General features: G+C 35.4%; 1 protein-coding gene across 1 annotated transcript in view; it reads left to right on the top strand.

The window, feature by feature from the left end:
- Window positions 1–16,163, top strand: part of LOC110455793 (multiple PDZ domain protein-like) — a 76,047-nt gene that overhangs the window by 33,523 nt on the left and 26,361 nt on the right. Inside the window, exons 8-9 of the mRNA XM_021506162.1 lie at window positions 12,311–12,507; window positions 15,455–15,549. Of these exons, the coding sequence (XP_021361837.1) occupies window positions 12,311–12,507; window positions 15,455–15,549 (292 nt within the window). The remainder of the gene's footprint in view (window positions 1–12,310; window positions 12,508–15,454; window positions 15,550–16,163) is intronic.

Genomic DNA, 16,163 nt, shown 5'->3' with positions numbered 1-16,163 from the left:
CACTTTAGTCGGTGGGTTGTTTTGTTGAATAGCCTGTCAACGGTTAAGGTCATTTGAGGATGTGCACACTTTAGTTTATCCAACCTCTACAAAACTCGTTACACTTACACATGTACGTTTATATTCGAATGATTTGTTCTATCCTACCTACTCGGTTCCTTTAGTAGTTCCTCGTCGTCTTATGACCCGCCTGTTGGGAGGACGTTAAACACAGATAAAAAAGAAAAATCAAAAGCTTGTTTCTCCGTTGTGTAAACACAGCTTTTATGCGACCAACTGGAGTGTTTACATGGGTTTGCATGTTCATGTGACTAACATGTACGTTAGATGTATGTGTTCATTATACATTTAAATTTCATGTAACCCAAAGAGCAACAAATAGGAAGGGATGTCATTCTGGGAGAGATTTCATTGATTATACAGCTCACGAAGTACTAATGCTTTAAATTACCTGTGAGGCAGACGTGACCACCATGAGTGAACTATTACTTTAAGTATAGAATCTACTGTATTTCATTCAGGAACACGTGTTTTACTAACGAATAATCAATATCAATAAGTAAATGTAAAATTTTCTTCAGCATCATCATGGGGCACACGCTGGTAAAAGACACAATGCTTTGTCACATTTAGAGCTTGTGGTACTAGAAGGAAACATGATAATTTGTATCATGGTCATGTGATGTGTCTGAACCAATGGGAACAATGTAAGATGGATGGGTTATGATAACAGGTTGTATTGCTCTAGGTAGTAGCCAGAATCTTCTTTGGCTGGAACGTCATGGGTTATTATCTCTTGATCAAATAGACAAATTGACACAAGTATGAGCTACACATGTTTTGGCACTAAAGGACGGGGCAGTAATTTGAGAGCATTACTCCCACCTCTGCTGATCTGTTCATTATTTGTTCTGTTCTAAGTTTTGAAGTAAGCAAACTCTGGTAATGTTTTACTTCATAGATAGTAAATCATATTTGTTTTGATGATTGAGATGATGTTGAAAGTGAGATAAGCCATATGAAATACAGGCTGATGATGTAAACAGTTTGGTTGGAGAAGAAAAATAAATGGTGTTAACCATGGTAGTATCACAGGATTTTATTTACAGTCAAGTTGACCTTGTCTTCAAAGACTTTTTTGGGGGAAAATCTGTAAATTCTAAAAACCAGCAAAATATAAAGCATAACCGTATACTGTTTACTGATGGTGCTGTATACTGTTTACTGATGGTGCTGTATACTGTTTACTGATGGTGGTATATACTGTTTACTGATGATGCTGTATACTGTTCACTGATGATGCTGTATGCTGTTTACTGATGGTGCTGGATACTGTTTACTGATAGTGCTGTATACTGTTTACTGATGATGGTGTATACTGTTTACTGATGGTGCTGTATAGTGTTTACTGATGATGCTGTATACTGTTTACTGACGGTGCTGTATACTGTTTACTGATGGTGCTGTATACTGTTTACTGATGGTGCTGTATACTGTTTACTGCTGGTGCTGTATACTGTGTACTGATGGTGGTATATACTGTTTACTGATGATGCTGTATACTGTTTACTGATGATGCTATATTCTGTTTACTGATGGTGCTATATACTGTTTACTGATGATGCTGTATACTGTTTACTGATGATGCTGTATACTGTTTACTGATGGTGCTGTATACTGTTTACTGATGGTTCTGTATACTGTTTACTGATGATGCTGTATACTGTTTACTGATGGTGCTGAATACTGTTTACTGATGGTGCTGTATACTGTTTACTGATGGTTCTGTATACTGTTTACTGATGATGCTGTATACTGTTTATACTGATGATGCTGTATACAGTTTATACTGATGATGCTGTATACTGTTTACTGATGATTCTGTATACTGTTTACTGATGATGCTATATACTGTTTTAAGATGTGGGAAGCTGGTGCTCATTAATGAATATTGAATATGTTCCAGATGCAAACATGTGGAATTGACCCGGCTAATTTAAAGAGCTAAACAGTACATAGATGCCTGTTGGCATCAGGTGGTATTTTTAGAAAGGTGCAGGTCTCGGAGACAGATTCAAAACTTGTTGAGTAAAATATAGCTGTACAATTGTTTGCTTGGAGACTGTACCAGGTATACCTGAATACAATCAACTAAATGACCTTTGAGACAAATTTTACCTGTTCTGAAGCTGTGTATCCTATTGTCATGAACAAAAGTTATTTATAAGACACATGTCATTCATGGCTTTCATAGTGAAGGGCTTAAATATTCATCTGCATATCTGAACCTATCATTAATGAAATCACTCGGTATAAGCTTTATGACAGAGTCAACTGATAATGGTATTAGATACCTCATTGTGAAGCTATAAGTACACTCATCTTTGACATGAGTTTTTACAGCTAAGGTATGAAAAACAGCTAAACAGCTAAGATATGAAAAACAGCTAAAGTATGAAAAACAGCTAAGATATGAAAAACAGTGAAGGTATGAAAAACAGCTAAGGTATAAAAAACAGTGAAGGTATGAAAAACAGCTAAGGTATGAAAAACTGTGAAGGTATGAAAAACAGCTAAGGTATGAAAAACATTCTGTTCATCTGTCCATCCTTCTGTCTATCCTGTATGTCATGTGTAGGATTTTGTCCTCGGCTAGCTGTCTAGACCTTTGTAGATTTTAGGGCCATAACTTTGACCTCTGTAGCTGTCTCATGTAGATGTCTGTGCAGGGCCATAACTTGGCCCTGGGGTAGCTCTCTTTAGACATCGTAAGTTTCTGGGCCATAACTTAGCTACCCAGTCAATGTGTGTATCCTTGCCAAGTAGCGCTACAGTTATATCCTAAACGAAACGTAAGGGGAGATGACTGTAAGTCCGAAAAATTACGTTGAATTTTCTACTGTTTTGCCTTGAGTGGGACTTGGGGAACCTTAACAGCAAACGATCAGAACTGTTTAGCAGCCACTTAATTAATGCAGTCAAGGCCTCCTTCCTCTCCCTCCTGATGTATTGGAGTGTTTTATCACTATTCCTTACTGCCTGCATGTAATCAAAAGTCCTCCTCCATATATTCCATATGTACATTTGATACAGTAAACAGACTTAAGTATATCCAGACACAGTACATTTTAATTTTGCCCTGAAATTTGTATGATTACAATTGCACGTCCGATTAATTGTATTGTAAGAAAACCCTGCTACCTTCATGCATTTTCATTTTGTTGAAAAAAACTGGTTACCATCACAGTTGCTATGAGTAGGTTTATTGCTAATTAAATAATTCACAAATATATAAACGTCCTAGTTACATCAACTACCAGGATTCTCCATATAGGTAAATACCTAATCCCTGATACAGTTGGTATCAGGATCCTCAATACAAATTTCAATCCTAGCTTAATTGTACTTTTAAATTAAAGATCCTGAAATAGATAAACAGATTTTGTAAAATTTCATAGTTAATTAATTCAGTGTATGTAAAATATTGATACAAGTATATTCTATCTATGATAGAATTATCAAAAAAGTAATTCATAAAAATATTATATCTGTACCTTGACAGTACAAAAATATGAACTAGCTTTTAAATTGGGTGCACGGTAGACCCATTTACATATGTACACAGCCAATGTGTGTAATTTACAACCAATAAAGTGTTGTCTAGGCTGACAGTGGACCAACATGACTTCTGGCAAAATCAATAATACAGGGGCAATCAAATAAATTTCTCATCTCCAAGTGTTGTACGATCGTGTGGCTGAATATTTCCACTTTCCATCAGATCCGAAGATGTTTAGCCAGAACATTGGTTTGATTATTGATATCAACAGAAAAGATCATTAGTCACGAGTGAAATTAATTAATTAGTTAATGAAAATAATTGAATAACAGAGGAATCAAGAATGACAAGAAGGTTTATGCTGTTTACGCTGTGCACAAAGTGGTCTATCACTTAAGGTGGTCTCCTAATACAGGGTCGGTTAACACCTAATACAGGGTCGGTTAACACCTAATACAGGGTCAGTTAACATGAAACAACTGCAATGGAGAGTTTTGAAAGTGGCCTCTTAACATAGGTGGGGCCTAACAATGGAGGTGTTGACTGTTGACTGAGGGCTGGTTAAATGTTTGCATGTATAGCCTTGATCACTGGTGAGAAAAGGCGATATATGGTCAGAATAGGTGACATGTGTCACTGGTCAGTAAAGGTGACATGTGTCATTGGTCAGTAAAGGTGACATATGTCATTGGTCAATATAGGTAATGACCATTTGTTAGTAAGGTGATATGTATCACTGGTCAGTATAGGTGATATGTATCACTGGTCAGTATACATGTCTTCTGTCATTGGTCAATATAGCTCCCCCTTGACTTCTACAATGTTATATATAATTTGTCAGTGTGCCAGTTGAATGTCTAGGTCAGTTGTAATTAAATCAACTAGTGTAACGTCGGGGATGAGATTTCTATGTCCGAAGCATCCTGTATGGCCTTCTAATGATACAGCTCGGGGACAGAGAATAAACCATGGCCAGATGCATCCCTCCATTGGAACAGCTCTCAATTAGGCAGATCTTCTGTACTAATGCAAGAAGACCCAGAATGGTCAGATATACTAGGTCAAATGGTCAACTAAATCGCACTGTTGATTTGGGAATATCTTAACACATGTACACCTTGAGTGATTTGCCAGCACTATAAGTCAGCGGTGATCAAGTCTAGCCCTAGTCAGCCTTGAAATCAGTGATCAAATCTAACCCTAGTCAGCTGTAAATTCTGTGATCAAGTCTATCCCTAGTCAGCCATGAAATCTGTGATCAAGTCTAGCCCTAGCTATAGTCAGCCGTGAAATCTGTGATCAAGTCTAGCCCTAGTCAGCCGTGAAATCTGTGATCAAGTCTAGCCCTAGTCAGCTGTGAAATCTGTAATGAAGTCTACCTTAGTCAGTTGTGAAGTCTAAACATAGTCAGCTCTGATGTCTAGCCCTAGTCTAGACTAAGTCAGCTCTGAAGCCTAGACTTAGTTAGATGTGAAGTCTAGCCATAGTTTAGACTTAGTCAGCTGTGAAGTCTAACCCTACTCTATCCCTAGTTAGCTGTGCAGTCTAGCCCAAGTCTAGACTTGGTCAGTTCCTAGTCTAGCCCTAGTCAGCTATGAAGTCTAACCAAAGTCTAGACTTAGTCAGCTGTGAAGCCTACCCCAAGTCTAGACTCGGTCAGTTCCTAGTCTAGCCCTAGCTAGTTGTGAAGTCTAACCCTAGTCTAGACTTAGTCAGCTGTGAAGTCTAACCCTACTCAACTGTGAAGTCTAGCCCAAGTCTAGACATGGTAAGCTCCTAGTCTAGACTTAGTTAGATGTGAAGTCTAGGCCTAGTTTCGACTTAGTCAGCTGTGAAGTCTAACCCAAGTCTAGACTAAGTCAGCTGTGAAGTCTAACCCTACTCAACTGTGAAGTCTAGCCCAAGTCTAGACTTAGTCAGCTGTGAAGTCTAACCCTAGTCAGCTGTAAAGTCTAGCCCTAGTCAGCTGTGAAGTCCTACCCTAATCTAGCCCTGAGGTCTAGATCATTTGCAAAGGAGTTAGTATTTCAGGAACCAACCCAGGGGAAAAAAAGGTACATTTGAGGTACACTTTTTGGGGTGCCTAAGGCATGCCTTAGGTATATCTAAGGCATGCCTTAGGTACATTTTGGGTAAGGAAGAAAAAGAGGACAGAATAGGAGGGGTTAAAACCTGTTCAATATAGGTACATTTTAGGCACAATTAAGGCATGCCTAAAATGTGCCTTTTTTATACCTCTGACTGAGGTATACCTAAAATGTGCCTAATTCGTACCTCTGACTGAGGTACGTATACCTTAAATGTGCCTAAATCATACCTCAGTCGGAGGTATACCTTAAATGTGCCTAAATCGTACCTCAGTCAGAGGTATACCTTAAGTGTGCCTAAAATGTACCTCAGTCAGAGGTATACCTAAAATGTGCCTAAATCATACCTCTGACTGAGGTACGTATACCTAAAATGTGCCTAAATCATACCTCAGTCAGAGGTATACCTAAAATGTGCCTAAATCGTACCTCTGACTGAGGTATGTATACCTAAAATGTGCCTAAATCATACCTCAGTCAGAGGTATACCTAAAATGTGCCTAAATCGTACCTCTGACTGAGGTATGTATACCTAAAATGTGCCTAAATCATACCTCAGTCAGAGGTATACCTAAAATGTGCCTAAATCGTACCTCTGACTGAGGTATGTATACCTAAAATGTGCCTAAATCATACCTCAGTCAGAGGTATACCTAAAATGTGCCTAAATCGTACCTCTGACTGAGGTATGTATACCTAAAATGTGCCTAAATCATACCTCAGTCAGAGGTATACCTAAAATGTGCCTAAATCGTACCTCTGACTGAGGTATGTATACCTAAAATGTGCCTAAATCATACCTCAGTCAGAGGTATACCTAAAATGTGCCTAAATCGTACCTCTGACTGAGGTATACCTGAAATGTGCCTTGATACGAGGTACATTTAAGGTATGCCTAAAAAATATCTATCCTTACTGGGATTAAATTCCTACTATCCCTGCTAACTTTTTCAGAAAATAACTAGTCAAGATTTTTGCAAACAATATTTTATTGTGATACATTTACTGATTTCTAGTTGAAACAGTACAAATTCAAATAATCATAAGTTAAATAAATTAGAACCTATATAATATAGACAGATATACACACTGACAAAGTGATAATCTAAAAAGTAATGAAGTAACTTGAAGATAATTATTACTGATGAAGTCTTTTGCATGTAAATTAAAATATTTAAAAATTTGTTAACTATTACTAAATGGGATACAAACTTTCGATAATTTAAATTTATTCAAATTTGCTTCATAGAATAATATATATACAAACGCATCATAAAATAATATAAATGGGATAATCCCTTACAGTTATACATTTTCATCTGTTCATAAATCAAAAGAGGTTTTTGGGCTTAATAAACATAATGTTTAAATTCGAAACTAGATGGAGTATTGAAGTTCAATCATTTCATTTGTTGTCTCTGGGACTTTTGTAAAGAAGAAAGAATTGAATATGAACATGTGATGATGTGCATGTGTCAAAAATATTCGGGCAAATATATATAAGTATCATATCATATATTAAATAACTTATAAAAAACTATGAAACTTTATTATGAGACATATATGCCCAACTTAAGTCAGCAAGTACTGTAACTGTCCTCATTAAGCTTCTGATGGTGGCGGATAGGGTCACAATCTTCTGGGAATTCAGGAGGGATTATACTGAAAAAAAATAATGATCAAATTAACTCAATAACAAAGTAAAGGAAAATGTAATAGTTCATGAATTGCTTGTCAGGTTTGAATAAATTAAGTAATTATACATACATGTAGATATATATGGGGCATATATATATATACAACAAGGTTTAAAATTGAAGCAATCAGATCAACAGCACTTAAATATATTTTGGTATGAAAATTGAAATAAAGGCCATGCCTAAATATATATATGGCGAAACACCAGTCTCATTTTTATTGTACCTCGGGAGTAATACAAACAGTTTTTTAAACAAAGGGACATAGCTCTATAATTGGGAGAGGACCCCCGATTTATATACTGTATTGTTTAAAAGGTATCACTTAAATTGGTGAAGTAATATGGAAGGAGTAGTGAATTTATTTTCTAAACAAAAGGAAAAATATTTCTATTAATATGGGAGTTGACTTTATATATAATTCACAAATGGTCAGTTAGAATGAAATGCTTATTAAGTATATTGGTGCAGTACTTTGAGAGGAATAGTGTAAACATGTCAAACGAGGGGACATAACTCTATAATGAAGGGAGGGAACATCGCTTTGTTTATGTTATTGCCATCCCCTCTTTGTTACAAATGCAAGTATCAGTAAAGTATTTTGACTGCGTCTGATGATGTAAATATGTTTAGGAACAATGAGAGGCCTACACACCCTAAATCTAGGATAATGTAATTAGCCATAATGTTTAGAATGCAAAGAAAAAAGATTGGGGCTCATATCATTGAAAGTGTTCAGCTGCAGACCCAGAATTTAGTTTGTATGTGCTAAGATAATATTGCTAAAATATGTACGACCACATCCCCTTTGCATGAGCTGGTGACCAAAAGTTAAATGAAAATTACCATCTGTGACGTCCATATCTTTCTGTTGGTTTAATGAAGGTCCTTCAGCATCTGAAGGGTCTGAATGAAAGAAAATCAAGAAATAAGTATATATCCTGCTGTTTCACATAATCAAACTGTTTGATTAACAGAGCAACGGCAAGTAGAAATGATGAGCAACAACACCACTGAATCCGGTACAAGATGTTATGTTTGATTTACATCCTACGATAAACAATCAAGAAAAATCTTGAACTTAAAGTGAAAGAATGACAATATTTCATATCAATAATGAATAGAGAGGTTAACAAGATTTCCCATATGGTAAACCAAAACAAAATAATTTCTTTATTTGTTATTAAATATCTACTCAAAAAATGAAGACACTGTGGCAAAGCAAATCAATGTTTGTTTTTTTGGAGTGTATTCTATAACAGGGGGTCGAGCGTCCGAGGTGTTATGCGCCAGGGAAATTAAAGGAGGGAGAAAAAAAGAACTCTACTAGACCCTAGATGAAATCTCACGCATTCTTGGAAATCCTTTCAGTCTGAACTTTTAAGATTTTTCAATGTGTATAGACATATATAACAACAGTTACACTATATTTTATTTAGGTAAGTCAGGAAGATTTAATTAAATCTCTGTTCTCTATTTATACCCTCACCCCTCTTCTCTCTCCCCCTCCACGAATCCTTGATTTCACTGTGATATGTTTCATCAATTTGTTTGTTTCTTAATGTACCTATATATCATCTTTCATGCCATCACATGACCTATTTGGAGAAGTCATCTATTATAAGTTTGAAAAACTTACTGACTTATCAATCATACTAATAAAATATTTTTGAACTTTTTTTTTATCAGGCTAAAATGTTCAAGAAGGCTTTTTTTCCTTTCCTTTTTTCTGATTGATACAGACAGTCCATAATGATCATAAAATAAAAATATTGAAAATATATGATAAAAAGAATATCTTGAAAATTTAAATGTACATATACATAATTAGATTATTATGTAACATGATGAAAATAACTAAGCAAGTACATGTCTGCTGTAATTATTGGAATAATATACATGAAGAAAAACTGTGATGACCTGCAATTAATTGAACCTGCAATTTTGAAGATATAGAGGGGTTTGACTGGTGTATAAAAAGAAAAAAAAATTTCATTGAAATATAAGTAATAATAATTATAATATTTCGATGGAGTCAATTGAGAAAAATCAAAAATCATAAACCATAAGCCAAAGCAAAATGTGAAAGAAAACAAGTAATTTTAACATTTAATGAAACATTATTTCACACACATTGTTTGTAGTAAGAATTAATTTCAAATATTGAACTCCCCTAAAACGTTTAAATAAATTCACTTAAAAAAGTTTTGACGATTATCAGCACGCTGAAATTTTGAAAACAATACAAACATTTAAAACGTCAAACTGTTTGTTGTATCACACCCCAAACTCCGAACGGATTCATAGAGACTTGTGTAGTCAAAAACATTGAAAACTTGCCTCAAAACTTCTAAAATTGGGTGCCGCGGCCCGGGGGTGCAGAAGCTATAGCTCGATTGTCACCGATGAGCTGAAAAACAATGAAGAATAATCTTTCATGAACATGACCAATTGGGGCGAAGAATTTGATCTATATTTTTGTCAAAACAATTAAAAGTTACATTGACGAAATTTTCACATGTAAACTTACGTAATGGCCGCCATGTTTGCCGGCGAGGTCTGGGATAAGTGAATCGATTTCGTCGCCGTTTGTGTAGAAAACACATTCTGTTCCGACTTCACCATTCAATGTCTTGTTCTCAGAGACTGGATACCGGAAAACTCCAGCATAACATGAAAATACTACCGTAAAATTGAAGCGTTTTGAGATCGACCAGGTTGTTTACATTCGCAGCATATAGGTCGTGGGTCAAAGTTGAATCAAATGATGAATAAATTTCCCGCTTTGTTGTGATTGGCTTATTTAATGGTATTGCATCATGGGAAAATAGTTGTTTACATACGAGGAATGACGATTATACTTTTCACGTCCTCGCGTTACTTTCCAGTCCCCTCCCCATTTTATCGTATTTGTGAATGATATAATTACTATATTAAGTGACAGAAAAAAACAGTATGACAAATAGGGGGCCTATAGACACGTTGTGTCGTACGCAATGAATCCGCGCGTTTTCTCCATTCTCAAATATACTTCCGGGTTATGGCTTCACATGGCTTCGGCGGACTCGGTATAAATGGCTCATTCACAATGCAATTAACTTGGAAATTAAAAGAGTCTCCTATCACATCAACAATATAACACTTATATATTGTTTGAAGCGCCGTCTAAATGTTGGCTGTTCGCCGACGAAAATACATCGACGTCGAAAAGAAAAACGAAGTCTTGCACAACGAAGCCAAACACGATTTTAACATTCCTACGATCTTTCCGGCACGTTTTCAAACATCAGTTCAAGAAATAGAAATACAAGGTATAAACACACGCTTGTAGTTACTACTTCACAGTTAAACAGTTTGCAGAGTATTTCGTAGCGTCTAAGACATGGCCGATTTTTTTAAACTTCCATTGTGTAGTTTAATTGTTTTCGTTTTACATTTTAATAAATATGTCACTAATATGTCGTTGAAATCTTTCAATTATGTCTTTCTAGCTGTTGGGACTGAAAGTTAAATGCAACAATGACTGAAACAGAAATGTGTTTTATGAATTTTCTGTTTTATATAAGACAGATACGTGGCTTTACATGTCTCTGAATTAGACCAGGTAAATTCACAGAGTTCAAGTTTATTTATTCATTCGTTTAGCTTGTTATATAATTTTTATTTTGCAAATGGCATTCAAAAAAGACATTTTGATGGTTAATTTTATATAAAAAATATCATTAAAAGTATGTCAAATCTGAAAAAAATAATTGAAAAGAACATATTTGAAGTGGGCAATTTTGCAGTATTGAGAACAAGTTCAAGTCCAAATGGGGCACATTTGAGGCACGCTAAAAATAATCAAAGTCTAAAAGTGGAACATGTGAAAAATCAGAGTCCAAATGGGGCACATTTGAGGCACATTGATAAAAATAGAGTTCAAATGGGGCACATTTAAGGCATGTGGAAGAAATCTTTAAGTCCTAATGGAGAACATTAAAAAAATCAAAGTCTAAATGGGGCACATTTGAGGCACATTGATAAAATTAGAGTCCAAATGGGGCACATTTGAGGCATGTGGAAGAGACCTAAGTCCAAATGGGGCACATTTGAGGCACATTTTTAAAATTAGAGTCCAAATGGGGCACATTTGAGGCACATTGACAAAATTAGAGTCCAAACGGGGCACATTTGAGGTATACTTTAAAAATACCCCAGAAGTAGAGGTACATTTTAGGCATGCCTAAAATGTACCTCGGGCCAAAGGTACATTTTAGGCATGAAAAAGGCATGAAAAAGGCATGCCTCAATGTACCTTTTTTTAGCCTGGGAAAGATCAAGGCCAAGGTTAATGTTACTGTTACCTTTTATAGGACGTCAAACCTGTAAATAATTTTACATGGGAACAAAGGCATTAATTTCTTACATACATTTTGTATTCATAATCATTTCCCATTGCAAACAAAGCTGAAAGTGGATGGATTTATTGTAATTACTCTGCCTCTCCAACTGGAAACTTATAAGCCAATGAAATCCTTCTACATTCTTTCTTGGATTCAATTAAAACTTGGCACAGAGTGAAAGTACTGTACAGGTGGGCATGAAGGAAGGAAGTAATGGTCCAGTGACTTTACAGAGTTATTGACCTTGACAATTGAACTATTTTCTTGCAGGATACAGGGTTATTTTCCTCAACACCATATACATGTATGACATCTGTGTTATTCTGTCTAATATTAATTAAGGCAGTTACACTTGATTTAAAATCTTCACTGTTGTGGATCAGACAGGAAATTTCATGAAAATGACATCTGATGAAATTTTGGTGATGGTTAATGTTTCGTGAGATCGTATACTAAATTCTGATTACTGCAATTTTTTTCTGAGATGTTACTGCTTATATAAAAGAATTAAATTAATAATAAAAAAATCATTTTACTAAAAATACTGTGCCAAATTGATTGCTAAATGTTTTGTAATTCCAGAACGGATACAACGACGCTATGGTGACCTGACGGGGGCCCTTCACCTTGTGGACCTCAAGAAGAGCGGGAATGGCTTAGGAATCAGTTTGGCTGGCAACAAAGATCGCAATACAATGAGCGTCTTTGTGGCAGGCATACAGCCTGAGAGTGTGGCATGGCGTGATGGCCGCATACATATTGGTGACGAGCTTTTAGAGGTATTTGAACCATAATCTTTAATACAATTATAGTCCCACACAGAATAACAGGAATATAGGACTTCATTGAAGATTAGGACTTTTTGTAAAATTATAGTTTGTGGTACCTTGTAGAATTGAATTTGGGTCATAGCTTGCCTCAAGAGGTTCCACTCTATTATGAAGAAGCTGAAAAATAAAAAAAATATTTACCTTGATTGCTTGATACATTAGCTCACCCGGTCAAGTTAAAGTGTATGCTAAGGTGAAGCATCTTCTTGTCAACTATTCTTTAAAAGACAACTTTGTTAAAACAGTTGAAGGAATGTTAGATAATGAAGGGCAGAGGGGCAAGGCCCATTAGAGATATGGGTTTTAACACTACTACAGTACATTTGACATATTTTCATGCAGTTTTATGTCACGTTTTGCCTCCAGTAAGATAACATTTAACACGGTTTTCCCTCCACTGTTTAATCTGACTTATGTAATTACGATCATGTAGAGGTGACCTCTGCAAATAACACTCACCTTGGATCATCGCCAACAAAAATCTGAAGGAAGAAATTCATTCATCTTATTGAATTACGATAGCCTATCTAATAAAATTGAAAACAAAAAATCTCATTATCATGTGTTTAAGGGTGCTGTTGATGACACAATTACTTCCATTTATTTTCTTTATTGATTGAAAATTTTCTGATCAGGAAATTTTTCCATGAGACTGCTTCTCCAGTTTTACAGACAGTTTCCTGGCATCACCTGATCAAATCATGTGATCGAGGTCACATGATCAGTGATAAGGAGGCTTTTTTCATACCGTGATTCTAATTTCTTAATTAGAACACAACATATAACAAATGTTATAACAGAAGTGAAATAACAATCGTATCAAATAGACCACATGTGTAAAACCAATCTGTACAACTTGCAGTAACAAGTAAGTTCTAGCTTGATCAGAGATGTCTGTGCCGTCACTTATATTCTCAGGTTTTATGATAGATGTTGGCCAAGCTGATGGATTCTGCATGTGTAGCAGTTTTAAGATTGTATTAAGAGTTTATTTACATTTTGATATGTGAAATGACACCTATGATTGATCAGGAATCAGGAGCCAAGCAACTACTTGTAGTGAATCAAAGTTACGGTCATAAGATTGGGGAGTGAATCAAAGTTACGGTCATAAGATTGGGGAGTGAATAAAAGTTACGGTCATAAGATTGGGGAGTGAATAAAAGTTACGGTCAAAAGATTGGGGAGTGAATCAAAGTTACGGTCATTATAGATTGGGGAACATCACATTTCTGTTTCCAATTTGCACAATTTATACATGTGTTAACAAATAGATCACTGATGGTTTAATGCTTACTTTTTATTTTTATTTCTAATTTCCACTGCTAAATCTAATTACTTCGATTTCAATTAGATCCCTTGAACAACTAAAAAAAGGTTGAAAATCACATCTTTTAATGTAATGTTTTTCTTTATATCACATTTATCTCCGACCAAATAACAAATGATGTAAAGCAGAACGTGTACTGTCCTGGAATATGGCAGGTTTTAATGTTACAGTTCACAATGTGTTTCTGATGTCCTCATGTGTACAACTATATACTAAATGATGACCATAACACATTTTTACAGTTCAAAAACCAATGTAGTCCTGATCACAAGCTTCTTTCATACATAGGGTGACAGGAGAATCGGCTAATTTCAATTTTGCACAACTTAAATGTTCTTGTACATAATATATTTTTTGTGATTTGATGAAAAAAAAGGACTCAAAAATTTGAACATGACGGAAGTGTACATTTAATGCAACTAATTGCTACGTCTTTCTTAGTGGCCCGGTTTTGGAGCCATGTTTTCAACAACACATAAATATGCTATATGCCTGTTGTCTGATGTGGAAGCTCTTAGGACCTCATTATTTGCATTGATCAATACAATTGTTACAAGCCATCAAACTAATATAGCATCCTAGGGACAAATGGATTGGCTTATATATGATTGTGGTGTCTCTGAAGACTGGTGTAAAGAATACTATAGTTTACCCTTTTCCTCAGTAAATATTCTTTAAATATATACATACTGATTTGATTTTGGTTTGATATATAGCTTTTCTAAGTCAAGAACTTAAACAGAATCATATGAATGAAGAAAAAAGCACCCCACCCCACTCAAATCCCACATCACTATGGGGGCAGAGAAGTGAGGCACATTTGTGAGATTTCTTTAAAAGAGAGCTCAGTGTATATTTAGTTATACAGATTTTACCTATATTTCATATTTATAGCATCACTGGGAGAAGGCATTAAAATATAAAACCCCTCCCCTCAGATGGCAGAGGGGTAGAACCTTAAGTACTGAGGGTTCAAGTTTTTAAATAACTACTCCTTATGTACTGCTCAACAGATTTTAGCACAATTTGGTCTCTATTTTAGCAAGATAATTCATAAATCGAAAGTTATTTCTTGTCTATAGAGATAAATGCAAAAGTTATATAAAATATTTCAACTAACAGAATATGAGAAATTTACATATTTTCCTAGATTAAATCATTTGACCTTCTTTATGGTTCCAGCTTGTGGATATACATATTGAATCCATTTTAAATGTATATTGTAAGGTGCAACAGCTGAGGAATTCAAGCCGATTGCATAGGCCTTCTGTTACACGACTTGAAAAGGATATTTTGCTTAATTTAAATGTCGCCCAGAGTCATAGCCAATGTTTATGTGCATCAATAAATTTTCACATAAGATTTGATTTTTTTTATCCTGTCTTCTGTGAAATTGACACTAGAATTTATCCTATAAAGCCTATATTTAAACCTCCTTCCAAGAGTTAAACATGAATAAGAAAGAATTCATTTATTTTTATTTTTTATTTAACAATCATTAAAATAAAATATTAGTTCTCTAATAATATCTATACCTAATTACATGTTTTCAACTTTTATAATCAGGTGAATGGCCAAGTTCTCTCTGGCAGGAGTCACCTCAACGCCTCGGCCATCATCAAAGGCTTGACCGCATCTGTGGTCAAGATAGTTCTTGTCAGGTAAGTTGTTGACTATTACAATGAGATCTGTCTATAGAGACTTCACAAGGGAGAGAGCAAAGACAGCTTTGATAGGCAGGGGGTCTGTTTGTAGTCAGGTTGTTATCAAATTGAAAATGCTGTTTGGAGTATTCTTTCTATGGTAGCTAAAGGCAGGTTTACTTTAGAGACAGTGAGTCTTTGGCAGAGTTTACCTTGTATTGGCTTTGTGTCATACAGCAATGCTCAGTCAAACCTGAATTAGGAGACCACCCTTAGGAATACCATAGAGTGATCTCTTAATGCAGGTGGTCCCTCAATACAAGCTCAAGTCAACATGAACGTGACAACAATGAAGAGTTTTGAAACATGCCCTATTAACACAGATGGATTTTAATATAGTCGCTTCTTTTGAGAAATGGAAATGACATTATAAAGACAGTGCTGTTCTCTGTAGTTGTAATGATTTCTGTACATCAAGAGAATAACAACTGAAATGTGCCGAGCTTTACACGACGACAAAAGATACCATTGGTTACGCTGTCTATCAGAAGCCTATTTGGCAATGAAACCTCTCTAATCTGACACCCAATGGGACACAACGTATTGGTCATATTAACCTGTCTAATCTGACA

This window comes from Mizuhopecten yessoensis, unplaced genomic scaffold, assembly GCF_002113885.1.
Source record: "Mizuhopecten yessoensis strain PY_sf001 unplaced genomic scaffold, ASM211388v2 scaffold8381, whole genome shotgun sequence".
Lineage (NCBI taxonomy): Eukaryota > Metazoa > Mollusca > Bivalvia > Pectinida > Pectinidae > Mizuhopecten > Mizuhopecten yessoensis.
The sequence above is the reverse complement of the archived record's forward strand: the minus strand, read 5'-3'. Positions and strand labels throughout refer to the sequence as shown.